We start from the raw sequence: 27,932 nt of genomic DNA on the forward strand, positions 1-27,932 counted from the left end.
AAAACAATCTGCCTTTAAAGAGTATTTATAGAGCTAGAGAAACCACCAATGTAAAGCATGACCTGTAGTCACTCGCTTTGCTAGCTCAGAGGAGGTCCCCAACCTGACTATTTGAGGTTGGGGACCAAAAGTTCATTTTTAAAAAATTATCACCAGAGACAAAATGGATTTTACTCAGACTTAGCAGTGGATGTCAATAATCATTGGCACCGCCTTCTAATGCACCAGTTGACCTTAATTAAGTAGAGTGTTGCAAGAGAATGTTAATTACATGCCCCAGTTCTCAATCCATCAGAAGCGACTATACTGGCGCATTGGCACTAATGCGTTTGGTCTTTAAGCAGAAACACATGACCAGAACCGCACAAAGATAGCAGTGGGGCTAAGAATATATAGAAAGGGTCCCATTCTTGGATATAGAAGACACTGGACCTCACCCCGGGATTTCCATTCAGGAGATCTAGGCAACTTCACAAAATTCCTTTGGTGGTCCAAATTTGGTTTGGTTAATGTGCTTTTGTTGTTACTAAAGAATTAGTTTCCCAAGGGTTGATACTTATCTCTCTACAGCATACTCCAAAAGGTTTCAAAATGTAGGTGTGCTGTGGGAATTTGTTTCAGACTTACGATTGGTTTCTAGTCCAAGACAGGCATTTCACATGCGAATACTGTTGCTATTTATAAAGTGACAGCTATTTGACCCTGGAGTCTCGCTTCCCAAGCACAGCTGTGTGGTTTTGTCTCGTGGAGTGATTAGGAATGTCACAGTCAGCCTGAACTAGCATGCCAACTTGGGATAAATCTGTCTTAGTTTCCATATCGAGTGAGAATGAGTGTACTATTGACAGAGGCACAGGCAAGGGGTTAGATAGGAGGTAAGCAAGAAACGCGGCAACTGCATCTTGGTATCTTTGTCTCCTGGTAGAACAGTCCTCTATGGTCAAACATGCTTGAAGTTGCGGTTAAGATGTTTCCAATATACCAGAAACTAAGGGCCCTTTTCCTACATGTCTATACCCTGGAAGGCCCCATATCTTCAAAAGATCTGATGTCATTGCTATACCATTTGCATTATGGGGTATTTTTGTTTTGTTTTCTTTTGTTTTATTGTTTGAGACAGGGTTTCTCTGTAGCTTTGTAACCTGTCCTGGAACTAGCTCTTGTAGACCAGGCTGGCCTCCAACTCACAGAGATCTGCCTGCCTCTGCCTCCCGAGGACTGGGATTAAAGGAGTGCGCTACCACTGCCCAGCAATGGGGTGGTTTTATTGTTGCTGTTTCCATATGAATTTCTATAATGACACACTAGAAATTTTTAGTTTATCAAATTTTTAGTTAGCTCGACTATTTACTAACTTACCTACTTATTTACTTGCTTACTTACTTGAGACAGAATCCCACTATGTAGCCCAGGCAGACCTCAAACTGACAAGAGATTCTCCTGCCTCTGCCTCCCAAGCACCACCACACTGGGCTTCAGCCCCCTTTCTTATACAGTCCAGGCCCAGCTGCCCATGGATGGCACAGCCCACACTGCGTTGGGCCTTCCTACATCAATTATGCTGTAATAAAATGCCATGAACACAAAAGGCATCTTGGAGAGGAAATGGCTTCTTTTAGAACACAGTTCCACACCCCGGTTCATAACTGATAGAAGACAGGGCAGGCACCTGGAGGCGGGCAGCTGGCGCAGAGGTCATGTAGGAGAGATGCTTACTGGCTTTCTTCCTTGTGGATTGCTCAGCCTCCTTTCTAATAGCACCCAGGAACACCAGCCCAGGAGTGGTACCACCCACAGTGTGTGGGGGCTCTCCCACATCAATAAAGAAAACACCCCACAGGCTTGCTCACAGAGCAATCACGGGTAGTGGCATTTTTCTCAATTGAGGGTCCCTCTTTCCAGATGACTCCAGGTTTGTGTCAAGTTAACAAAAACCAACCAGGACAATTATTAATCGGGAACATAGCCCCCACAGACCCGACTGAAGGAGGCGATTTCTTAACTGATGCTCCTTCTCCAGTGTGCCCCCCAAAGGCCTTTCCTGGGCTCTCACCGCTGCTGTCTAGGATTCCTTCAATCCTGCTGCCTGCATGCCATCACAAACAGTACCATGTGGGACTCTGACACATTACTAAGTTTGGCTACCAGTTTGAGATGCTGCCTAAGACCCCAGCTTCTGTGTGCTGGCTGTAAAAGATTTTGCTGCAACGAGTCCTGCTCCCCTAAGTCAAAAATGGTTTTTGTTGAAAACATTTGTATTCAATAAATTCTGGACATTTTCTTCTTCCCCAGTTCCTCCCATATCCTCCCTACCAACCCAACTCCAACCCCTTTATTTCTCTCTCTCCCTTTACAAAACAAAGAGCCAAATTAAAAAAAAATCAAACAAGGATTCTTTTTGTCAAAAATGAAAAAAAAACCCACACACAATGAAAACCATAATATACAAGCAGAAGACAAAGCCCCCCCCAAAAAAATCCCTAAACAAAGCAATATGAGAACAAAAAGTCTACTAAAATAACATTGAATTTATTTGGTGTTGGTCCTCAACTGATGGGCATGAGGTCTACCCTTAAGTATAATTAGACACTAGTGGAGAAAACTAATTTTCCTTTGCAAGAGGTGTCAAGTGCAGATAACTTCTTCGTTGGGGTGGGAGCAGTGTCTACTTCCTCCTCTTAGTGCTGGGGTCTCGTCTAGCTTGAACCCGGACAGCCCTGTGAGTGCTGATTGAGGCTGGTCTCTTGTTAATCACAGCTGATTTTCCAGTCCCTGATAACTAGCTTCAATTGTTCCAGGAAAAAAAAAAGATGTTCCAGAAGGTTTTACTTCTACAGATTCTTAACCCAAGATATTACACAAATGGCTCTGATAGATTTTGCTTCCCTTTGAAACTTCACAAGCCAAGTCTCCAGTTGTCTGAACCTCTCTCAACATCCCTATCTTCAAAGATCGTGAAGTCCTCAGTAGTCAACAGCCTTTTTGAGCACAAAACTTCAAAATCCTTCCACAATCCTCCCAAAGCCAACATGGTCAGGTTCAGCACAGCACATTCCTGGTACTGATTTTGTCCTATTTAATTTTCCTTTTGCTGCGATAAACACCAAGGCCAAAAGCAACTGGAGAAGAAAGGAGTTTGTTTGACTTATAGTTTATATAGTTCATCATCTGGGGAAGCTAAGGCAGGAACTCAGGACAAAAAGTGAAGCAGAGCCCAGTGAAGGAATGTTGTTACACTGGTTTGCTCAGCTACCTTTCTGATACAGCCTAGGCCCTCTTGCCCACAGATAACACTGCTCACAGCCGGCTGGGCCTTCTTATATCAATCATTAATCAAGTAAGTGCCCCCCACAGACATATCCATAGTCCAGACCAATAGAGGCCATCATCCTTGTGAAGTCAGCTTGGCCTACATGAGACCAGGGTGGGGTAGGAGTGGGTGGGTAATGGGCGTGGGGGTGTCTCATTGAAGTGTCATTCTCAATTGAGGTTTCTTTTTCTATTATTCTTAGTTGTATAAATGGATCGGTCTAGGATTCCTTTTTGGGTGTCCCCTGCCCCCCACTCCCTCTGCACAGCCCATGTCATGTATTCCAGGCTGACCTCTAACTTGCTATATATTTAGGGATGGTGCTGAACTCCTGATCCTCCTGTTCTACCTCCTAAATGTTGGGCTTACTTGTGTGAGCCACTGTATCCGATTTAGACCATGCTGAGGTAAAAACAGAGTTTCCCATAGACCATATAAGCATTTTACCATCTGAGTTAGCTCCTTGGGCCCTTGAAGCTTGTTTCCAGAATAAAACACACCTTCTGACTGAACACACACCAGAAATGGATCATTAGCTTTCCTCTATTCCACTCCATCGATTTTGTCTGCACAGTCACGGAAAAACACATGCTTATTATTGAAGGCCTGCCTCACATTACCATAATTGGCTGCACAGATACGCTAGATGTAAAGATTGTTAACTTTAAACCTGCACAAGAGATGTGGTCAGGATGTTTTTCACTACACAGCAAGAAGTCCTGTTAATTCGGGGAATCTAAGTTTAACAACACATTAATGACACAGAACAACAAATCTATGGGCTATCTCATACTCAGAGCGTAACAGTGACAAACTTCCTCTTATTATGATGACTATGGTATTTACCCACATTCCTACACAGAATAAGCAATGCCCAGAAAGGAAGGGGTTACTCCAAACTGTCAAAATGTTTCACCTGGCCTATAGGTTGTCCTTTTCCATAAATATTCTCTTTAACTAGCTCTGGCTCCACAAAAACTTCCTATTGGCCAAGAGTGGATCACATGGTCATGCCTATCTTTCTGCAAGAGAAAAAAGGATTGCGGGATTAGTTTAGATCTATATTTCTCAGCCTTGCCTGTGTCTTGACGTCGCTTGGAAACCTTGGAAAGACAATTACAATGCCTGGCAACAGTGTGTCTCCAATATTCCCCAGCTGTTCCAAATGTATCCCCGAAGTAAATGCTACTGTGTCAGCCTAATTAAGTTTCACCGCAGCCTGCACCCTTGTGGGGGGTCCATTCTGTGCTGGAGTAGAGCAAACACGGGAACAAAACCGAGGCTTTGACACCGAGGCTTTGACGCTGAGGGTGCAGAACCAGGTTTGCCGCCACAGCAACTGGGAAGATTGTTGAGCTCAAGAGTTCCAGACCAGCCTGGGCAACGCAGCAGACTCCCTCACAAAACAAAACAAAAATGTAACTGATAAGGATAGGTCTGGGACCCAACATTGTCATGTTGGAAGTACTTTGACACATTTCAGTTTCCAAGATTATTGTGACAGTGCCCTCCTCCTAGGTAAAAATAAGGACGTGCGCCACCACTATTCCACGCTAGCTTTATCATGGTATTTAGAAGGCTCCAACTTGTTTGCGTAGTGCTTTGCCATCCTACAAGCTGGGAGTGATGTACTATGCCTGATGTTTCTAGCCTCTAAACACTCAGGAGGCTCAATATTTATTACATGAACAAATGAGAGATCAGGTGAGCTAATAGGCAGTGCCTAACATTAAGCATTTACCTAGCATTTATATGCCAGGTACTAAATAAAGCTATGCAAACTGAATGCTTTACTTACTCCTTCTAAAGTAGGAGCCACTCTTTTTTTAAAGCCAATATTTTTCTTAAGCATAACAAAACCATCTCACAGAGACTAATTACTTGTCCAAGGTCACATACCAGAAAGTGATAATCATGGGACTGGGCCTCACAGAGACTAAATTACAGACTTCACTGAGTTCTTCGCCTTTTTCACCCAAGAGAGCAAAGGGTGGAACATTTGGGTAAGAAGAGATGGAGACCTCTCCAGTGGACCCTATCCCAAAAGAGGAGGGGGGCAAGACTGCTACCATTCTAAGAATTACACACACACACACACACACACACACACACAGAGAGAGAGAGAGAGAGAGAGAGAGAGAGAATCAGACACATGTGATATATAGATATGTCATTCTCAGATTTTATAGAGGAGGGGAGAGAAAGAGACAGTGAGTGACCCGTGACCTAAGGATAGAAATGAATAGAAACAGAAGAATCCACCTTTCCCCCAAAGGTTAGAGCATGGAGTGGAACTTTCCATTCATGAACAAGAAAAACCAAAAGACTTCAGCTATGGTTTACACGTGACAAGCAATTACCTGTGCTTCAGCGCTGGCCCTGCGATTTGCAGAGAACACTCCCATCTACTGCCCACATCCCTGGAGAATCAGGGCTCCAATTCTGACTTATGGACTATTATCTTAGATACAAGTCATCATTTGGCCATTTTCCCCAAACCTGTCCCTCCTCTTCCTATCCCCTATCTGGCCAGTGGAGCCATCACTCACCCAGCTTCTTATGCTACAAAACCTGGAGGTCTCCCAAGATTCCTCCCTCCCTCCCCTCCTTTATATCCAATTGGCAACTGAGTTTTATGGATTCGATTTCATAAATCTGCAACCTGTTCATTCATTCATTAAATATTCATTGTGTACCAGGAGTATACAATGATGGACTGGATGAGACACCCCCAACCTCCAGCTTCCAGCAGCTTACCATCTTAATGGGGGCATTTTGCAAATGAAGAACTCATTCATCAGCCAGAGCAGTCAATGCAAGAAACAGGTAAGTAGAGTGCTGGGAGGGAATACTGGGGGTATGTAATTCATGTCACCCTAATGTGTGGCTACGACAAGGGGGTCTCTTTGAAGTGCCCAAGTGGAGATGTGAAAGCTGCGTGCGGTGTACCAAGTGAGGGGAGGAGTGGCGGGGTGGGGGTAGGCAAGTGCAAATTTCTGGAAGCAAGAGCAGACTAGCGTGGGAAACCAGGCAGTTCACTAAAACTGCAGGGATTAACCTCCCTGCCGCTCGGCTCTGCTCTCTGGCCAGGTCTTGATCCAGTAACTCCACAGCTCAGGGGCTTTGCACTCTAGAAGAAACGAGCCAGCTCCGCCCTCCCTGTCGCTGAAGGTCTATGCTGCAAGTCTCCCATGCCCTGGTCACTGATTGACGGAGTATTTACTGAACTCCTCCTCTGGGCAGCTACCCTGTTAACAACGGCCTCAAAGGTGCTTCCACTCTTCAGAAGGTTTTGAGCCACTGAAGACAAATCGTGAGGGAGCAATTCAGGAGTGCTGGAAACTGACACATAAGATGTTAACGACCCTTTAAAGACCCATCTGCCTGGCTGCCCACTGCTCACTTGGGGCCTCCAGGCCTGCTACCTGCTGGTCCTTTCGGAAGGATGACCGAGTGTTCTATTCACTGCCCGGAATGTCTCCTCCCCTCGCCCAAGGCCATTGCCCGACTCCGGCCAGCTCCAACACCGCGTCCTTCTCGCGTGGCCACACTCATCGGCGCGCAGCACCGCCGAGGGGGCTGACGCGCGCGCGCGGCCAGGAGGCTCCTGGGGGCAGACGCCATCCAGCCTCCCCGGAGCCTGGTGACTACCCCAGAGCAGCCGTCTCCCTAAGAGACCCCCACGCTCCGGCCGGAGAGCACGCGACAGGGGTGACGGCCCCGCGCACGCGTGGGCGCAGCCTGGAAGCCGCGGGGACCCTAGCCCATGGGAACGAGAGGGGACGTTCTGCAGGAAGACCTCGGTCGGGTGGTCTTGCTCCCCGCCCTCACCCCTCCCGGAGCCCCAGAGGGGACAGGCGGGGACGAGCCCTGGCGGGGACGCGCGCTTCCATCGCCACGGCCGAGGTCCCCGCAGTGGCGCGGGATGGCCGGAGGAGGGGCCGAGGGCGGGGCGGTCATAGCCTCCGCCACTCCCGGCCCCCCCCGGTGGCGGAGCGCCGCCTCCCCGGTCGTCCTCCCCCACCGCGCGCGCTCCACCCGCCCCGGAGCCTCGCCCTCCGCCACGATGAGCAAATGAGCGCGAGCGAGGGCATGAAATTTCAATTCCACTCTGGGGAGAAAGTGCTGTGCTTCGAGCCTGACCCCACCAAGGCGCGAGTGCTGTACGATGCCAAGGTGCCGCCGCCGGGGGGACAGGGAGGAGGCGCGGGTCTGGGCCCCCGGGGATGGGAGGCAAAGGGGCCAGCGGAGGACAAGTGGCTCGGAGCACTGGACAGCCACCAGGGTGCGCCTCGGCCTGCGCAGAGCGGCCCGGGACGGCAGGGGACGCTGACGAGACGCGTGACGCGCTCAACTGCCCTAACTTGGAAGGACCCTCGACCCTTCCGTTTCTACTTCCGCTTCCGGTCGTGGCGCGTCGCATAGGCGCGGTTGCTAGGCCGGGATGGTGCTTTGATCGCTGGGCGCCAATTCGGGCGCCCGGTTTAGGAGGACTGTCGCCTGAGGCCTCTGCTTTTGCGATAAGTCCATGTCCGCTGCGGTTCAGCGCCGCGTGGGCTCCCTAGAGGACACCCTGACCAATTGACCCACCCACGTCCTCAACCCCTCAACCCTGGCCTCAGTTTCTTGGCAGCTGTCAGGAGGCGACATCATGGTCCCCGGACCCGAGTCCAGTTTAAGATCACAGGCAGTTAACTCTCACCCTGGGGGAGGGGCGGCAGGAAGGGGCTCAGGGTGGCTTAGTCGCTTTGACATCCGCAGTTTCTAAAGGATTTGTAGGAGACCGACAGAGCTAGGAGAGAATTGAGCATCGCCTGTATCCAGCTCAGTCAGCCGAGGTTGAGCTGTATCTTGCAGTTGTCAGTTTTTAAGTGGAGGGCAGGAGAGGTCACCTAAGTGCTCCGGTGCCCCCAAGAGGGTGAAAATCAGCGCGCTGGGGGTCGGGGCGAGCGTCAGTGTTTCCAGCCACCAAGGCGAAGTCCTTGGTGGCGGAGACAACTTGGAACAGCCCCAGGTGCGTCTTTAGCGATGTTTAAGCGGTGCTGTCCTGTGGGCCACCCTAAAGTCTGGGCTGGGTTATGTGTCTTTGGTCTCTCCTACAACTCTAATCACTGTTTAAATCCTTTCGCCGTCCCTCAAGTTTGCTGCGTCGCTAGGGGAGGGAAGGATACGCTGATGTGCCAGAACTTCCCTCTGGCTATTAAGGGGAGGGGGAGAGTTGTGGAAGTCTCTGGCAAGCTTGACTGGACACCGGACAAGGCAAGGCCAGGGTGACTACAACTCCCAGAGGTCTCAGGGCTTCTAGTTCTAGTCTGGGTCCTCGCTAATGACAAATCTACCGACCAATGGTTTCAGAATGCTTCACCCGGTCTCAAACTCAAGAGACCAATCGTGGGTTGGTTGGACGGATGTTTCCTATTTTGAGGCAACCACTCAGGCAAAAGAAAAAAAAAATGTTGAAGAATGTTACAACCTTGCTCTTGATCTAAAAAGGGAACAAATTCTTTCTTTTCCTTTAAAAAGGGACTGTGATCTAGTTTTTTTTTAAACTTATAATTTTAACATAATTTTTGGTTTATTGTGCCACTCGTGAGCCGTATTTCCTGGTTTCAGATCGTCGATGTTATTGTCGGGAAAGACGAAAAGGGCAGAAAGATTCCAGAATATCTGATACATTTTAATGGTTGGAACAGAAGGTGAGTGAACTTGTTATAATCAGACTAAATATTAATTGCTTTTGTAGCATACTAGTTTTGTAACTTTAAGATTTAGAAACACTTGTAGAAAAGTTTAATTTCCTGCTTCTGCTTTGTTTGGGAAGCTTTCGTATTCTGAGGCATGCTTACTAAAGTAAATCAGCTACTTGGATTACCTGTGGGTAATCAGTGGAAACCCTGGTGACTGTAACTGAGTTCGCTTTGTGCTTCTTTGCTGCCCTCCTGGTGATTTGGAAGTCTTCATATGGCTTTCTAAAATATTAGCAACTACGGGGCACTTCTTCGTGATGCTTTTCAGGATTAGTTTCATTTGATTCGAAATACTGACTTTTACATCCTCTTCCGTTTTCCAACTAGTTGGGATAGATGGGCAGCCGAAGACCATGTGCTTCGTGATACAGATGAAAATCGGAGGTTACAGCGTAAATTGGCCAAAAAAGCAGTAGTTCGCCTGTAAGGATACAAAAACTTTGATGGAAGTGTTATTCAGTATGGTTTTTTTGTTTTGTTTTGTTTTGCTTTTTTAAACTGTTTTGGATTTTTATGATATAAAAGTAATGAAGTGATAGATTTCAGTCATCTTACATATTTAAAGTAATTGAGTTTCTATAGTATTCTAAAGACTCATAGATGTTTTTCAGAATGAGTGTTGTCCATTTGGTAATGAGGATTACCGTTGTGTTTTAAAATTTGATTTTCGAATTATTATTTATCATGTCCTGTGTCGTTTTCAACTCCTATACTAGACTGAAATTTTATTTTAATTGTGTTTATTGTTTTCAGGAGAGGTACAGGAAGAAAGAAGAGACGCTGTAGGTTACCTGGTGTCGACTCTGTCTTAAAAAGTGTGCCAATTAAAGAAAAAACTCAAAATGACGAAAACAGTGAGTGTCTTGACTTTATTTTCCTCAACTAAAACCATTTTCATGTAATGTTTTTAGACCTCAAGATTGAGAGCAAGAATCATTGAAATTATAGACAGGGAAATAGTGCAAACTCATAACGTACAGATGTTCTCCAGTTTAAGATTTTGTTGACTTTATGGTGGTATGAAAATATACTATTTTCTTGTTCCAATTTCAGTAAATATGCAATAAAATGCATGAGCTATTTAGCACTAGCATAAAGTAAGCTTTGTTTCAATGAGTTTGCCCAATTGTTGGCTAATGTATGTGTTCTGAGTTCATTTAGAGTAGTCAGCTGTGATATTCAGTACGCTACCAGTATTTTCATCAGTTTAGGTGTGGCTCCATCATAAGTGAAGGAGCAGCTTTGTACTATGCGCTCGGTTTATTTTAGGTCATTACAGCGGCAGTCAGTCTGATCAGTCAGCATGTCGATAGAAGACTCTCAGAGTCTCAGCAGTGACCACCTTCATCTCAGCCAGGGAGCCCGCACAGATCCTTGCTCACAGTCCATTCTCTTCTTGATACCTCCAGGGCCTTGCCACCACTTAGGACTCCAACAGTGAACCATAGGATCCTAGTTGGTGAAACACTTTCAGATCATTAGCTCGTGTGGTTTTTGTATCCATTGAAATTGGAGTTATATTTATCAAAATAAGTTTCTGTTCCGAAAGGTACAGTATTTGTGTTTAGGATTTAAAATGTATGCAGAACTACAGACCGTTCCTCTTAGTCAAGTGCATGCGCCACCTAAAAAATTTGCAAATGTAAGAATTGTCAAAGTATAGAATATGAGTTTGTCTGATGGTTTTGTTTTATGTAGCAATAAGCAGTACCTGTCAGGACAGCTGTGGCGGAAAGAATGAAGAACTAAAAGAACATCGCCAGCGTCGTATTAAAGTAAAGACTAAAGCGGTACTAAAAATTTTTTATTGTAGAAGCTTTGATATTTATGGGAGTGGCAAATTTCTTAGGCTAGGAGTTCTTTCCGAAAGACGTACCATTCAGACCGATAGTATGAATGTTTTGTGACTAAAGAAAAGACAGCATGTTTGTAGTCACTGTGTGAGCATCATTTACTTTTTATACCCACAGAGGGTTTCCACACATTAGACGTCTTTTTAAAGTAAGATTGTGAACTATATTTTATAATGACTAATTTTTAATGGTGCATAACAGAGATTGGTCTTTGCTTGCCTCCAAGTTGGACATAAGCCCCAAGGGTAATCATAAATGAGGAAGAAACAAAAGTGAACTTGTAATGTTGTTAATGCTGTGAAAAACACTTGAAAATGTGGCATAGTACCTTTCTGTCTTGTCCTTTCATACAGGACATGTGGCATGAAGTGACTCCTGTGACTTAACTAGCTTGTTGCATAGCAGACTCTTATGTGGGGACCTCTCCCATTGTTCTCATTAATTAAACAAATGGAACTGTGATATTGCAGAAAAAAAAAGTGTTGTCGCTGCGCTCAAGAAAGGACATGGATGAAAGAACAATAACCATAGATATCCCTGAAGTTCTCAAGAAGCAGCTCGAGGATGACTGTTACTATGTCAACAGGAGGAAGCGGGTATGCTGGAGGAATGGATTCTTTGGGATGCTTTTACTTGGTTGTATTTGGTAGTCACAGTGTCAAACACCAGGCAGTATGGAAGGGTGGTAGTTTCGTTTCCAGTTTTCTCCTCAGTCCAGTGTTGTTGGTGGTTTTACTGTTAGCTCTTTGACTCTTTTGGGAGCCCGCCACCCAGCTCTGAAGTAAATACACACAGAGAGGCTTTTTCTTTCTTATAAATGCCTGACCTTATTAAATTATCCCATCTGCCTTTTGCCTCTGGGCTTTTACCTTTCTCTGTTTCTGCATATCTTTCTTCTTGCCCCATGGGTTGTTGTATAGCTGGGTGGCTGGCCCCTGAAGTCCTCCTCTTCTCTTTCTCCTAGATCTCTGCTCACATATTTTTCTTCCAATTTATTCTCTCTGCCTGCCAGTCCTGCCTATCCTTTCTCCTGCCTTGCTATCGACCGTTCAGCTCCTTATCAGATCAGTCAGGTGTTTTAGGCATGCAAAGTAGCACAGCTTTACAGAGTTGAACAAATGCAACATAAAAGGACGCAACACGTCTTTGCATCATTAAACACATGTTCCACAGCTTAAACAAATGTAACACATCATAAACTAATATTCCCCAACAGTCCAGTTATAAAATTGACTAACAGTGGTGCTGGGTTCTTGCATAACTTAAGACTTGTATACCTTATACTGTATACTGTACATTTGAGCCCCTCAGGAGCTTTCCAGAATTCTGATACCTGGGCTCCAACTATGATTAGGATTTATGCCAGGAGTGATGGCGCACATGTTGAAACCCAGCACGCAGAAGGCAGAGGGAGGTATTGATCTCTGTGAGTTCAAGGCCAGCCTACTCTACATAGAGAGTTCCATGAGAACTATATAGCACACCCTCTCTCTAAAAGAGAAGTGCTACGATAGATTAGGATTTAATTGCTAGGGTAGGGGCACATCTCTTGGTAATACTTTGAGAGATTTTTCCCAAAATTCTTAAGATAACGCTAAGCCTGAGAATCATCACTTGTGTATTCAAAATAATAAGACAATAGTAGTATGTGAGTATGATCAGTGCAAGGAAGGATTATTAAAGAGCTTCTAGACATATTTAATTGAGAAGTTCTTAAGCAGAATTGACAAAGTTCAACTGATAGAGCCATAGCTATTCCTACTTGGAATATATGTTTGATTATAATGGGATGTGTGTATCAGATGTTTATCTTTTTCTTAACAGTTAGTGAAACTTCCATGCCAGACCAACATCATAACAATTTTGGAATCTTATGTGAAGCATTTTGCTATTAATGCAGCCTTTTCAGCCAATGAGAGGCCTCGTCACCATCATGCCATGATGCATGCACATATGAATGTGCACTATGTCCCAGCAGAAAAGAAGTGAGTGATTGGGGTAGTCTTTGGATTCTGTCTTTGGTTGTGTTACTGTTATTGTTAGGTTTCTTGTTTAGTTTTGGAGTGTGTGAGTGTGTGTGCATGTGTGTGGTACAGGGATTGAACTTTGCCTTCATGCATGCTAGGCCAATGCCCTTCCATTCATCTATACCCTCAACTTTTTCTTTGTGTATTACAATTTCGAACAAGGGATCGTTCTCTTTGTTCAGTTTTATTGAATTCGTCTCTTATTTCATAGCTGACTTGCTGATTGTTCATTCAGTTGTCAGTGTGCATGAAACTATTGTGATTTTTGTGTAGTGTTTGATAATTCCACATGAGACCTGGCTTTATTAAGCATCCCCTTGTCGCCAAGACCAATATTTTCAGGGATACCACTTTGGACAAGAATTGTCTACTTGAGGAAGTAGAATGGGCAATGAGAACTGGATAGAAGGTTGCTTATGACTGATCAGTTTTTAAAATGAATTTATGCATGCATGTGTTTGAGTGTATGTGTGCCATGGCATCCATTTGAAGGTGGGAGGACAAGCTGTGGTGTAAAGACCTCACCTTCCGCCTTGTTTAGGACAATCTCTAGTGTTTACTGCTGGATACACCACCCTGGCTGGCCTCTGAATTTCCAGAGGTTTGCCTCTCTCTGTATTTTGTCTCCTCGCAAGAACTCTGGGATTACAGATTTGTACACTACTGCATCTAGTTTTTAAGTGGATGTTGGGGATCCAGACTCAGGTTATCAGTCTTGTACAGCAAGCGATTTTACCCACTGAGTCATCTCCTCAGCTCCAAACCATTCTTTTTTCTAGTCAGAGTAGAGTTCCTCAAATCCTACTATACCATCATGTCTTGGCAGGACCAGTGTTAGGGATGTATAGAATTATGATTGAAACAGGAGCCAAGAGCACTGGACTGCTGGGATGCCTCATGTTGTAATAAACCTGTTCATTTGTGTTATATGGATACATTTAAGTTATTACCATACAGCCTGCATTTTATATTAGGGTCTATATTTCTGTGTTTTTTATTATTAGCATCTATAGATTGTATTTATTCTTTTTATATGTAAGTGAATATATAAGGTTTTAAAAGTGCCCTCAGCTGCATGGCACCTACCTTTAATCCCAGCACTCACCAGGTAGGGTCAGGTAGACCTTTGTGAGTTTGAGACTAGCCTGATATACATAGTGAGTTCCATGCCAGCCAGGACTACATAATGAATACCCTGCCTCAGAATGAATGAATGAATGAATGAATGAATAAATAAATAAATTTAAAAAAAAGTCTGCTCTCTTAAAAATATACTTTTATTGTGAAGCTTGGAAAATCCCTGTGACTTTACAGAGTCTCTAATCTTTTCTTTCTCAATCCTCCTAGTGTTGACCTTTGTAAGGAGATGGTGGATGGATTACGAATTACCTTTGATTATACTCTCCCATTGGTTTTGCTCTATCCATATGAACAAGCTCAATATAAAAAGGTGACATCATCTAAATTTTTTCTTCCCATTAAGGAAAGTACCACCACAACTAATAGGTGAGTTAGACAACATGGAAGTGTACCTTCATCCTCGGGTGTCAGCACTGACGTGACTGAGTTCCTTTTTTGAAGTATTTGATCTGCTGCTATTGGGGGCCTGAATGTTTGGAGGCAGGGAAACCACCGGTTCTTTTTACTGTTGCTTTCTTTTTATTTATGGGTTAGCTAGATCATCACTCCCATTCTCAATGGGTGTGTAAGATTTTCCCAAGGAAACATTTCAGGGTAGCCAAGCATAATGGCATATGCCTGTGAGGCAGAAGGACTGCTATGAATTTGGGGACAGATGGTCTCTAGAGGGGAGTTCAGCAAGACCAGGGCAAACAAAAGATTCCTGAGTAGATAGAACTTTGTCAGTGGATTCTGAGCAGCTGTCCTATCGTTCAGAAGGCAGTGGAGAGGGTGAAGGCAACATGGGCCAGAAGGGAAGCGGAGGTACAACTGACATCCTTCATTGCTGTTAGCTATGTGATTTGGGTCAGTGTTTATAGAGCCTCTTGCCTACTATTTGTAGTATGGAAAGAATGCCTGTCTCCCTGGTGGGTGGAAGTTCACGATATTGTTCACAAGGGGCCAGCAACCTTTGCCGTAAGTATAGGTTAGTTCCCTACTTTTCTTTCATTTCTGCTTTTCTTCCTTCTGTAACTAAGAGTACTTAAGCCTGTTCTCTGGCAGAGGGTATGAGGATAGATCCCTCCTTACCTAAAGTCTTTTCCCTTAATCTAAGGCACTCTGCCATGCACTCTTCCTTCTCTTCCTTAATGTTGTACAAGGATCTAAAAACCAGTTCACAAGTCTAGCTTGGTGAGAGAATGAGTTTAACCAGGACCAGTTCTAGGACCATGTGCTACTTCCAAGTAACTACAGCACTGGGGAATAGCCTCCCTCTCCCCACAGGCATTAACTGCTGGAGTATCCTCAGGCAGGGGAGACCTCTGTGTGCTTTCTGAGCCCTACCACCTTTCACAAGGGAATATTAGTTATGAGCATCTCATGTGGGTCATCATAGCTGCTCCGATTCCAAGATGGCAATGATCTTGCCATGCTCAGAGGACTGAGTTCTCTAGCACTAAGAGTAGCATCCCTCTATGTTTGACCACTCAGCATCTGCTCTGCTCTCATCTACAGCTATCTTGCTAACTCTCATTTCCTGTTCCCTGCATTATTCTGCATTCGCTGCCTTGCTGCCTTTCTTTTCTCTCTCTCTCTCTTTCCCTCTCTCCCTCCCTCCCTCTCCCTCTCTCCCCCCAACTCACTCTCCCTCTCTACCATCTTTTTGGTGGCCTCTCTCTCTATCATCTTTTTGGTGGCTTCTCTCTCTCTCTTCCCAACTCACTCTCTACCATCTCTTTTCGGTGGACTTTCTCCTCCCTTCCTCTCTCCCTCCCTCCCTTCCTCCCTCTCTCCCTCTCTCCCTCTCTCCCTCTCTCCCTCTCTCCCTCTCTCCCTCTCTCCTCTTTTCCCCGTGTCACTTTCACCTCAGGCAAGAGGCCGACAAAACGCACTGGGGGCCTGTATTGAAGTCATGAATGGCCTACTTCACACCTGATGATTCCCTGAGTCTGGGGTAGACTTTGATAATGCTTATGCCATTTTCACATCCTGGCAAGTTTTTACATTTTGAAGACATTGCGTGATAGTCTTATTCCCTAGACCAGAATTTCTCTGTCCTAGGGCCAATCTTGGGTGATGTTGGACACTTCGCAGTATCTCTGGTCTCTAGCCACTAGACAACAGTATATCTTCCCACAGTTGTGACAACCCTATAATATCACCAGACACTGGTAACTATTTTCTGGGCTAGGGCCAACCCCCAAAAGTGCTTGTTCTAAAACATATAGAAGGGGTGTTTTAGTTTCTAATAACAGCTTGCCTTGCAAAGTTATAGTGACCTCATCTATTCAGGGACTGTTTACGAAAATGGATGTTTGAGTATACTTGGGGATATATGCCCCCCCCCCAAGCTGGTTTGTGAAGTTGCCTTTAGGAGGCCTTACAGAAGACTTTAGAGGCTGCCAGTGACTCTGTCCTTCTTGCACAGGAGCCAGGAGGAACTGTCCCCTAGCCCGCCTTTGTTGAACCCATCTACACCACAATCCACGGAGAGTCAGCCAACTAGTGGTGAACCAGCCACTCCCAAGAGGCGCAAAGCCGATCCAGAAGCCCTGCAGTCTCTAAGGCGGTCCACGCGCCACAGCACCAACTGTGACAGGTTGTCGGAGAGTAGCTCGTCACCTCAGCCGAAGCGTCGGCAGCAAGACACATCTGCCAGCATGCCAAAGCTGTTTCTGCACTTGGAAAAGAGTGAGTTTGCTGTAAGATCCCCAGGCTGGGGAAAGCCACTTTTGCCTTTGCCTTTAGCCTTCCTAAGTATATGTAAAGGGTGTGCTATTCCTGGGCCGTCACCCACATGCTATAAGGCTACTTCATTTGAAGAAGAGGAAAACATCCATAGGAAGACAGAAAAGCAACTGGCTTGGGTAGCTCTGAGGACTGGGGAGGCAGGCCTGGATTCTGTGTTTACGGCTGCTTTCCACGCTCCCTCTCTGCTACTTGTGAGCTGGTAGAGTTATTGAAATACTCAAGGTAAATGGTGCTAGTAGATTGTTACATTTCTCTTCCTGTTTCCAAAGCTTGAGTCAAGTGTCCAAATCAGATACTGGGTGTAGCAGAGTTTTGGGTATATACTTCATATGTTGGGAAGTTCAGCATTCCAGGTGGTTTTGGGTATAGTTAGAATGGTGCAGCCATCGCCAGAATCAGTTCAGATGCCTTCTTCACAGAACAAAGATGCTCCGCGCATCTGCAGCCATTTGCTTGTCCTTCCTCCCCTCCCCTGGAAAGCAACAATCTAGGTAGCACTTTAGATTTGTTTATTTCAGACATTTTACGTAAATTGAGTAATGTAAAATGTATGTACATGATTAATAAGTTGATGGAATGAAAACTGGGATGGTTTTATTGGGAAATAAAATGCCTTTTTTTAAAATAAATTCTAAAACACGAAGTTATATCTCCCCGGCTGCCAACCTACTCCAGTTTGTTATTTTGGCGTTATTGATTTAGGCAAAAGCACATATAAAGCTATACATTTTTCAAGATTTATTTTTATTTTATAAGGATAGGTGTTTTGCCTGCATATATGTCTGTGTTCCATCGGGGTGCCTGGTACCCTTAGAGGCCAAATGATGTGTCAGAATCCCTGGACCTGAGTTAGAGAGAATTGTGAGCTGCCATGTGACTGCTGGCGATTGGAGAGAATCCAGTGCTGTTAGCCTTGGAGCCATCTCCCCCATCCAAGTTAATCGTTTTAAAGTGACTAATTTAGTGGCCCTACTTTTTAAATTTGTTGAGCTATAATCCACACTGTACAGTTTTCCCATTTCAAGTGTCCAGTCCAGTGACTTTTAATGTATTAACAGAGTTGTCCGGCCATCTCTCAATCAGTTCCAAAACATGGGAAGTTCTCCCCCAAAAAACCCATACCCATTGACAGTCACCCCACCCTTACCTCCGTAGAACCATAAATCTCCTTTCTATCCCTGGATTTGCCTATTCTACATATTACATATGAATGAAATCACAGTATGTGATTTGGGCTATGATGGGCCCGTTTCGGCTTAGCTTAACCTTTGCAAGGTTGACTTATGTTGACTTATGTATGGTATTATCAGTACCATGCTAAAAATGGTATTCCAATGCTATAAAGTTGAAGGTCATATTGGTGAAGGTTTGCAGCTTTTGAGAACTGATTTACATTTGTAGTCTAGTGTTTTTGGGGGTCCTGAGGAGTGTCTCTAGTTCGGTCACTCTGTAACTTTATGGGTAAATAATTGCGACTTTCTCTTTGGCAGAGACGCCTGTGCATAGCAGATCATCTTCCCCCATTCCTCTGACTCCGAGTAAGGATGGGAATGCTGTATTTGCTGGCTTCGAAGGGAGAAGAACCAATGAAATAAATGAGGTAGAGTATTTGATGTTCAGCTCCAAGAGTTCTCTTACCCATTGTAGTTGCTTACAGTCCTAAGTCTTGTAAGTATTATATTGCTTTACAAGAAATAGCAGCGAAAGGATACAGAGGATTCTGTTCAATAGTCTAATCAGAGAAAACTGTCAGGACTCCAGCTTTACGAGTATAATGACTTTTTACTACAAAGATTGTTTAGCTATTGAAAGACTTGTGTCTGCGTTTTCTATAGCACATCAGTCGTTAATACCTTTATTCTTAAGAGTCTGAGAGTACATATTTTAGGTTATGTGTGTTATGTCACGTGATGCCTATGAAGACAAATCAACTACAAAGTAGCCGCAAACAGTGTGTAAATGAGAGAGATGTACTATGCTTCAATGAACCATTATTGTGGACACCGAAATGTGAACAGCATGTGATATGCAAGAGCTAAAAATATCCTTTTAGTTTTCAATCATTTAAAGGTGACCTAGACCAGTAGGTCGTTCTTAGGTGCTGGGGTCCTAAGGCAGACGACCAGGAGACCCAGAAGATAAAGAGGATAGACAAAGAGAAAATAAGGGTTGGGACTGGGAATTCTTTCACAGGCTATGTGTTTACCACACAAGCTTCTTAAGAAATACAGTGGGACAAAGTCAGCTGAAACTCATCCAATGGACTGAGTTAGTGTGAAGCTAACCAAACAGTGTTGCACAAAGGGAGCCCAGGCCATCTCAAGAGCATTCCAGACCTTGAGACTGATAACCAAAATCCCCATGGTGGGCAGAGTTGGGTTCTTAGAATCGGGACTGTCCCTTCTCCATACATCAGGCCTCAGGAAGAGACTCCCAGTTGAGACAAAAAGCATAAATTTAGTTTGGGGGCAATATAGACATACACATGGATAATTGGATGAGATGTGAGCAGCAAGCTGTCGTTTCTGACTCACTTTTGACATTGATTCTCCTCCTCTGACAGTAACCTTAATAGCCATCCCTTTGAAAGCATGCTGAATGTCACCATTGGGCTGGACTTGAAGCCCATTAACTTAAAGCCTTGCCACTACAGGCTTTGTTTTAAGGGAAATGGTATTTATATTTCTTTTTCTTTAAATTGTATTCTTCTCATATACACTAAATCTTGACCCCAAAGTTACCCCTTCCTCCACTCCTCTCAGTCCCTTCTTTCATCTCCCCTCTTTCCCACAGCTACTTTTCTAGTTCCCTTAAAAAAAAAAAAAAAAAAAAAAGCAAAGGCAAAGCCACTTCCACATAGGTGAATGCTGCCATCTAGTGGTTAATAGTAGAACAGGCTGCTTCGTGGTAAACAGTGGCGTTCAGCAGGCTCTAGGGACTAAAGAATCCATAGTGACTTTAAGGACCTCTAGGACTTCTTCCACAGTGGGTTTTAACCAAGACTATTTATCCAAATCCATTATAACCTTTTTTTCTATTACTATCTGCTGATTGGGAAGGGTCTGGATGAAAACTTTGCTGGTTAAGATGCACAGGTGATTCCCATTGAGAACTTGTACTAATTACCGATGCCTATCTGTGCCCTCTGATCAACACTCAATGCCAAAGCAGTTCTAAGCTTCCCCTGTGGGAGCTGGGTTAGATTTCTGATTGATGTGAAGATGCTTGTACTGGCTGCCAAGGATGAGATAGGGAATTTACATGAAGGCTTCAAGGAGCTGAAATGAAGCTGGAGCCTTCATCCCGGAGTCCCATAGCACTTGTGAATGTCTAGTTTACTTCAGGTCGACTGTGCCAACATCTCTGATGTCTTGGGGGTGGGCACCCTTCAGCTCTTTCTCATAGAGGATTTCCTGCAACATTGGTTAATAGATTAGACACATGCTTTAATAAAAGCTGTTTTGCTGGTTGATGAAGGTACTGGGAAAATCCATCAGAGAGCTCTGAAAGACGGCTCTCACTTTCAGCAAAGCCCCATGTCCATCTATAGTTCTGAAAATCAGAGGAAAGGCAAGGAAACCAATGACCAGGTTGGAACTCTGAGCTGATTCAAATTAGTTTCCATAATGATGCAAATAGTAAGGAACCAGGGACTCTCGATACTCTTGCTAGTGTTTCGTGTTTAAGGAAAAGGGGCTAAGTGATTGTGGTGGTATGCATGGGAAATGTCCCCCAGAGGCTCATGTGTTTGAACACTGGCTCCCCAGCTGGTGATGCTGTCCGGAGAGACTGTGGAACCACTAGGAAGTCAAGCTTGCTAGAAGAATGGCTCACCGGGGCTCAGCCCTTGGTCTTTATAGACTGGCCGTATTGCTGGCCCACTCTCAGCTTCCTAACTTGATGCAGTGTGAGCAGCCAGTCTCCTGATCCTGCCAGTACGGCTTCTCCACCATTATGGAATGTCTCTCCAGAAAATAGTAGATGCAGAAAAGTTTAAAATCCAATATCTTCCTAATCTAATTTGGAGTCATTCTGGTCCTCACATTTATTTTTATATTCTTGTGTTCATTAGATAACAATATGGTTTTATTCTCGCCATATGATTTACTATCAGAAGATATTGGTATCTAGAAGTGTCTCCATTTGGAATAAAGAAAGCATTCACATCATGTTTTTTGTAGGTCCTATCTTGGAAACTTGTGCCTGACAATTACCCACCAGGAGACCAGCCACCTCCCCCTTCATACATTTACGGTGCACAGCATTTGCTGCGATTATTTGGTAAGAACCCCTGTTCTTTATGCCTTCTTTCCAGTTTTCATTTCTGTTTGCATCTATTAATTACCTACAGTAGTGACTTCCACTGATCCTTTCATATGTTTATAGAATGATGCTGATCACAGTCACTTCCCCTGTTATCTCTCTTGTCCCTACTACTTGTCCTTCTATTTCCATGGCATGTGTGTATGTGTGTGCGTGCCCCCCCCCCCCCGAGTTTCATTCGAGTTGTTTTTAAGTGTTTATGGGTGAGGAAAGAAACAAGAGCAATTTACCAGTGGCTTCACCACTGGAAAAAATGTCTCTCCCTCTTAGCAACCATTCTCTTATAGAATTATAGATCGTCTAACTGAAGTGGGGCCTCATGATACCCTCAGCTCTATCAGCCTCATCTTTCTTGACTCTTTTTTTTTTAACCAGGGTTACTAGATTGTAGACATCTTGTAAGCTTCTAACTAATGTGGATACCAGGTTTCTGCTTCAAAGAAAAGACATTGGATGTACCTTAAATTTCATAAACGTTGTACTTACAATACGTGACTTCCCACTCTGTCCTTGTTCAGTAACTCACTGTTTGATTCTCCAGGTGTGGATTCAGCCCCCGAAGGGGAAAGAGTGGCCCAGATGATGAGCCACAGTGAGTCCTTTCCATCCTAACCTTCTGCTGATTACAAATGCTTTTGTTTTTAATCCAGTAAAACTTCCAGAAATCCTTGGGAAGATGTCCTTCTCTGAGAAGAATCTGAAGGCTTTACTGAAGCACTTTGATCTCTTTCTGAGGTATTTTTATTACCTTGTCACACCTACCTCTGCCAACAAACGTGAATTTTCTAGGCTTAACTTTAGCACGCAGGAAAAGTAGCTCTGTGGTATTTTCCATATTGTGGGGAGGGGTGTGTTCTGACTGATAGGGTAAGTAGGGCAGGATTTTTGTTTGTCTGTTTGCTGCTTGGTTTTGTGCTTCCTTTAGTCTTCATTTCTCCAGTTTCTGTGGCAAGGATACTGAGGTATGTATCATGTCACTAGAGGAATCCAGTTGGCTAACCTTGTAAGCAGAAAATGAATTTTCCTATGTAGACGTACTTAAGATTGATATTAATTTTACATTTTTCTTCAGGAGTACCATAACTAGTGGCCTTTTTTGTTGTGTGTACCTAAGTTAATTAATTAAGTTGTGTGTACCTAACTTAAATATGACTCTGAGTATATACTGACGTGTATGAATTCAGAGAAGGTGTTGCTTTCTTCACCTGATATAGCCAGTCATTTTCTTATGTAACGGAATGTTTCATCTGTGGATCTTATGCCCATCTTTCTCTCATTGTCCATTTAGTCCCTCTCTTCCATCTAGATGTCTGTTAGCTGCGTCTTTACCTTGGCCTTCAAAGCTAGCCTTCACCTTGCCACACCCAGCTCAGCTTAGCTACTAGACCTTAAGGGGTGCCATCTTCTGTCTAATGGGCTGCATTCTGACTGGTCTAGGATAGTCAAGAGTAGAGAGTACTCTACCCAGAGAAATTAGTCTTAAAGTTTGAAAAGGGATTTTCCTGTAGGGATTTTGAATAGCACGTCCTTGAACATAACTAGACTTTCCAGCCTTTTAGTGAAGAAAAGTTTTAAGAATATTCTCTTCCTTCCCAAATGCCCCTTCAGACAAACCCACAGTCACGTTTACCCTGAAACTTTGGGCACTGAAAGCAAATAGTGCTAAAACTGCAGCTTAGTATAGGGAAGCGTGCAGATTTTGAAATATTCCTCATATAAAGCACAAGTTAGGACTTTAGCGAACAACATAGAAGGTTTTATAAATAAACATAGGAAAAGGCTTTTCAAATGTATACAAGGTATGAGAGGGAAGATTGGGGTTCAATATGATCAAGGTCTGTTGCATGAAGTTGTCAAAGAGTAAATAAAAATATTCTCTGAAAAAGTAGAGAGTGGCAACAGTTCAAATCAATGAACTACACAGTGACCTTCAAGAAGGTGCAGACAGAGAAAAGCGCTCAGCCGGCAAGTGTCTTTGACAGTGCTTTCTTGTTTAAAGAGCTGTGATAGTTTAGGAATTCGGACAGGTGGGAGATAGCAGGGTGAGTGCTTCTTGCACATCTGCCTTCCACTTGTCCAGGTTCACTTGGAATTTCTTTTGTTTCCTATCTTGTGGGTGTACTTGCTTTGTTTTGTTGCTGTTTTGTTTTTTGAGATGGAGTGTCACAAGTTAGTTCTAAATGCTTGGAATGCAGACTTGAGCCACCAGGCATGACTTTCACTTGAAGTCCCATCATCAGTGCATTGCAGATTCTTGAGTGACTTGCTACATTTTAACAGCTGTCTACAGACATCCCAGTCTTTTTGACATGTTGTTGGGCTCTCATTCAGACTTATAACTAACCTCTTAGGATGGCAAGTTCGTATGTAAAGTGCTGGTATTGGATTTTCTGTTCAGTTTGGATGTAACTTTTTTCTCCTGTTTTTCTTTATTAGTGCCAGATTAATTATTTCAATTTTAATTATTCTTTTCCATATTAATCCCAGTTCTCCCTCCCTCCTTTTCTCCCAATCCTCCAACCTTCCCCCCTACTCTACCCACATTTGATCCTCAGAGAGGGTAAAGCCTCCCCTGGGAAGTCACCTAAGTCTGTCCCAGCACCTTGTTGAGACAGGACCCAGACCCAGACCAACTTAGTTTGTATAAGCCCTGTGAATTTCTTAAGTGACATTTATTGGATTTGTCATGTATTATTTTTAGAGTTTGAAAAACAGGCAAGTATTTATTGAGGTTATTTTTCACAGATGCATGTATGTAATCAGACTGTCACCTAATCAAGTTCAGGTTCTGTTTCCGTAACACTGCTGATGAAGAGATTTGGATGCACAGTGATTGACAGAAACCAGTTCAGTGAGTGCTGTGGAAGTAATCAAATAGAATCAAGACTAGAAGCAGCCTCCCTTCCTAGTGCACACAAGAGTTGAAATGTGAAAGCTGGTTGTAAGCTAATACTTAGCTACACGGTGTTCATTTCTTAGTACGATGCTCATTAGTGCCTTCTTTCTTTCTCTAGGTTTTTGGCAGAATACCATGATGACTTCTTCCCGGAGTCAGCTTATGTTTCTGCCTGTGAGGCACACTACAGCACCAAGAACCCCAGGGCAATTTACTAAAGTTTCCATGGTTCTGGAAAAATAGTCGCATGATGTGGCTTTATATATGAGGTGCCAGGTGAAGCGTGAATGAGATGGTGGACTTACCCTGGGGGTTCTCTGACAGAAGCAGGCTCTGTTGTTTTGAGTTGCTCATATACTGTTATTTCTGTTAAGAATTATGTTCTGGGGGACACGCCTATAGGGGGAATTGATTTAATTAATTAGTGATTTTTTTTTTTTGGTGTCATGATTACTTCCTGGGTGTCTGAACGTGTTCCAAAGTAACACTGCTGCTCAAACTGTATGTGCTAGCAGGATAAAAACAGCCATAGCTGTATTCATAGGGAAACGTTCATGAACAGATACTTAGGTTAAACATTGTTCTGGTAGCCATTGTGGTTGATTGTTAGCAAGAACCACATTGTTTGATTGTTTGTTAATGTTAAACAAAATGGTTTTGAAAACTGTTTTCTGTTCAACAGATCCTAGTTTGTGCTTGGAAGCCACAAAGTACTCTGAAAGTATTTTAGAGGGAATTGATATTGATGGCAAAGGAGAAATTGCAGCTATGCATTGCTTTTAGCAGTTCCCTTTCTCAGAAACATTATTTTTGTTGCTCTAAATAAAGCATTGCCTGTCTTGTTTGAGATTTTACAGCCATACTCTGCCGTGTAATGTTATAGTTCTTTTTCTATAAAATGTTATTTTGGGTGATCTAAATAAAGCTTTGCAAGTTTTGTTTGAAAGAAGCAAGAGAAACTTTGCTCTGGCCTTCCCTGTTCTTTTTATTGCAGGGCAGCAGTGGGGTACCCTTCACTCACAACTGTTTCCCTTGTTTTCTCTTTCTCCCCTTTTGTCCCTTGCTTTTTTGCTTTGGCCTCTCTTTTCATCGTGACTGCTGGTGGTTATGAGAAGTCACTGTGACTCTGTGCCAACATGTGGCTGTTCTGTGGGCCCTGATGGGCCCAGCACAGCTTTATCCTTCTCCCAAGTTTACCAGCTGGCGTGCTCTGTAGTCATCCTTGCATCTTCATTTTCCTCGTGCGCATGCCTTTCCCCTCTATGGTTTAGAGCGCTTTCAGTGACTGGAAAGGATACCGATGTCATGAAAGCATTAAACATAGCACTTGTCTTCTCTTAAGGCTCAGTTCAGTTGACTTTAATTTCCAAAGGTCATCAGTCATGAACAACAGGAGCTTCAAGGACTTTTAACTACAAATGGTTCCACTAAAGTGCCTTGTGCATCACTGACTACTAAGATTCACTACCTCCCAGATGGCCTGAGTGTAGACATCTTCCTTTCTGCATTTAGTTGCTAGCGCAGATTCAGGTTTGTGGGGACTGATTGGAACAGCCTTCAAGGTCCTGGTAGGTAAGATTGTTAATCTTAATTGTCGATGTGATGGATTTCGAATCACTGTGGAAGCACACTTTTGGTGTGTCTATGGTACCGATTCAGCAAAGTTTGAACTGAAGAGGAAAGACCTGGCTCGTGGAGTTGCACACGATCAGCACCATGCAGTGGACTGGGGTCTCTGATGCAGTGAAAAGGAGAAAGTAAGTGAGATCCCAGCATTCATTTCCTTCTGCTTCCTGACTGCATGTGTAATGCATATGTATTGCCAGTGGCTTCATGTTCCCGCTGCCACGGCTTCTCTGCCATAATGGACTGGACCGTCAAGCTGTGAGCCAAAGTAAACCCTTTTCTCAGGGACTTTGTCGCAGCAAGCACAAAAGGAGCTGATACACAACATTGGTACTGAGAAGTGGGGCTGCTGTGTGAAGCCTGACCATGTGGGTCATGGGCGTTTGGAACGGGTTTAAAAGTTCAGAGTTTGGAACTTTGAGCCAGAGAACTCTTGGAGTGCTGGAAGCAGAGTTGAATGGGTAGTTCTAGTGGCGTTTTGAAAACTCAGATGCCGAGACAAGAGCGGACAGTGGCGATCTGGCTCGTGGAGTTTTGGAAGGGAAGGAGACTATTGAGAATTGAGCTATTTGGCCATCCATGCCATCAGGGCCATGTCCTGGGAACTTGAGGCAGGCTAGTGTCAAATTTAATGGACTCGTTTGCTTGGTGGAAGAAATCTGAGGCTCGGTTGCATTTGGGCTCTGTCATGTTTACTGACTACTGCTGTCATCCTGGTCTCCAGTGAGGGAAAGCACAAATGGGGTGAAAGAAGACAGACGTGTCAACTTGGTGGGGAAAGAAAGGAGGTTAAAAGTGCAGGCAAGGCAGATGCAGAGAAAACAACTGGAATTAAAAGAGATTAGCAACATTAATGAGAAGCCTTGTGCTCTGTATTAAACATTACTGGAGGTTTTCTGAAAGCAAAACCCCACCCAGTAAACACTCCCTTTTGTGAAAATAAGAATCCATTTGAAAAGAGAAAACCTATAACCTGAGAATATTGCTGAAGGAGTCTCCTACTTCTAGAAAGGAGTTACCCAGGGAACTTTTTCCCCATGGCCCCCACACAAACATCAGTATACTTATAGTCTATGCGGAATTTTGCAAAATGTCACCCACATGGTAGTGGCATACAGATGTGAAAGACGCATGACTGGAGGGGTCATGGAGACGTACACTAGAGTTCCCGGAAGCGCTGAGCAGGCCATGTGTAGCCGGGTTGGAGTCACAGTAGTGAGCCCCGAGAAGCCATTATGTGAAGGTGTGAAAGTGAAATCTAAGCTTCAGTGTGGAGCCCAGAGGTGCCGGAACTGTGGGTCGTCACCGGAGGGAAGCTGCAAGCATGGAGAGAAGTGAGTGAAGACGGAGCTGGAGACCTTGGACCCCCAAAGCCCTTTGAGGCCCGTATGATTCCATCATGAGCTCCAGATGCTGGATATTTAGCTGCAGGATTTGGTGTTGGCCCTGCTGGGTGATGGTCTTTTTTTTTTTTTTTTGGTCTCACCTTTCCTTGTTGTACTCTTCATTCTTCCCTTTAGGAATGGGGATGTTTATTCTTTGCGAGTGTATTTTGAAATGTTGATTTTTCTAGAAGTTTACAAGTAAGAGATTGCCTTGAGTCTCAGATGAGACTTTGGACTGTTTAACACTGTTCGAATTGTTAAAGACTGGGCAGCTTTAGAGAAGGACTAAATGCATCTTGAATTATGAGATGAAAATGATAGATTAGGGGCCAGAGGTGGAATGCTATGATGTAGTGATGTGTTTGGGGGTCAGGTTGGCCTGGGGTAGGTTAGCGATGGTTAATCTTGATCGTCAACTTGGTTGGATTCAGAATCACCCTGGAAACACACCTGTGGATATGTCTCTATGAAGGTGCTTCCAAAGAAGTTTAACTGAAGAGGAAAGACCTACCCTAAAGGTGGGTGGCCAGTTGGGGGTCACAGATGGATCAGAAAGGACAGAATGGAACACCAAAATTCATCTCTGCTTCCTGACTGTGAGCCTTGCTATCGTGACATCCCCCACCGTGATGGACTGTATGTATCGCTTCAAACTGTAAACCAAAATAAACTCTTCCTTCCGGAAGCTGCTTTTGTCACGCATTTTGTTACAGTAATGAGTGGGGGATGCCTAACACAATAGGACTCCCCTTTATTTGGCTCAGGTCGTGCTGGCTTAGGCTTGTGCACCTGCAGTGCGCTCACTGCCTTCACTGCTGAGCTCTCTGCTGCCGGCAGACCCAGGGAGGGAGACGTCACTCCTTCAGTTGTGCACCCACTCTTGCCTGCCAGT

At 44.2% G+C, this 27,932-nt stretch overlaps 1 protein-coding gene across 4 annotated transcripts; it reads left to right on the plus strand.

Annotated features, from left to right (window-relative positions):
* Nucleotides 1–6,769: 6,769 nt before the first annotated feature.
* Nucleotides 6,770–27,725, plus strand: Msl3 (MSL complex subunit 3). 4 transcript variants are annotated; one of them, XM_048446246.3, is made up of 13 exons: nt 6,770–7,486; nt 8,924–9,006; nt 9,385–9,480; nt 9,811–9,911; nt 10,756–10,847; nt 11,381–11,506; nt 12,735–12,895; nt 14,285–14,443; nt 16,488–16,750; nt 18,301–18,410; nt 20,992–21,091; nt 21,784–21,868; nt 24,148–27,725. In XM_048446246.3, exons 1-13 carry the CDS (start codon nt 6,785–6,787, stop codon nt 24,245–24,247), a joined length of 2,178 nt encoding a protein of 725 aa, XP_048302203.3. In that variant the 5' UTR covers nt 6,770–6,784; the 3' UTR covers nt 24,248–27,725. The 4 variants fall into 4 exon arrangements, with proteins under 4 accessions (XP_048302203.3, XP_087759222.1, XP_048302204.3 ...); XM_087903096.1 differs by having other exon boundaries at nt 10,756–10,832; XM_048446247.3 differs by lacking the exon at nt 9,385–9,480.
* The last annotated feature ends 207 nt before the right edge of the window (nt 27,726–27,932 follow it).

This window comes from Myodes glareolus, chromosome X (genome assembly GCF_982192425.1).
Source record: "Myodes glareolus chromosome X, mMyoGla1.1, whole genome shotgun sequence".
Taxonomy (NCBI): domain Eukaryota; kingdom Metazoa; phylum Chordata; class Mammalia; order Rodentia; family Cricetidae; genus Myodes; species Myodes glareolus.

Coding starts and splice junctions, on each gene's coding strand:
- Msl3 (XM_048446246.3), top strand. CDS start 6,785: ATGTCTCCTCCCCTCGCCCAAGGCCATTGCCCGACTCCGGCCAGCTCC. Junction 12,896..14,284: donor TATGTCCCAGCAGAAAAGAA/GTGAGTGATTGG, acceptor CAATCCTCCTAG/TGTTGACCTTTGTAAGGAGA. Junction 18,411..20,991: donor GAACCAATGAAATAAATGAG/GTAGAGTATTTG, acceptor TGTTTTTTGTAG/GTCCTATCTTGGAAACTTGT.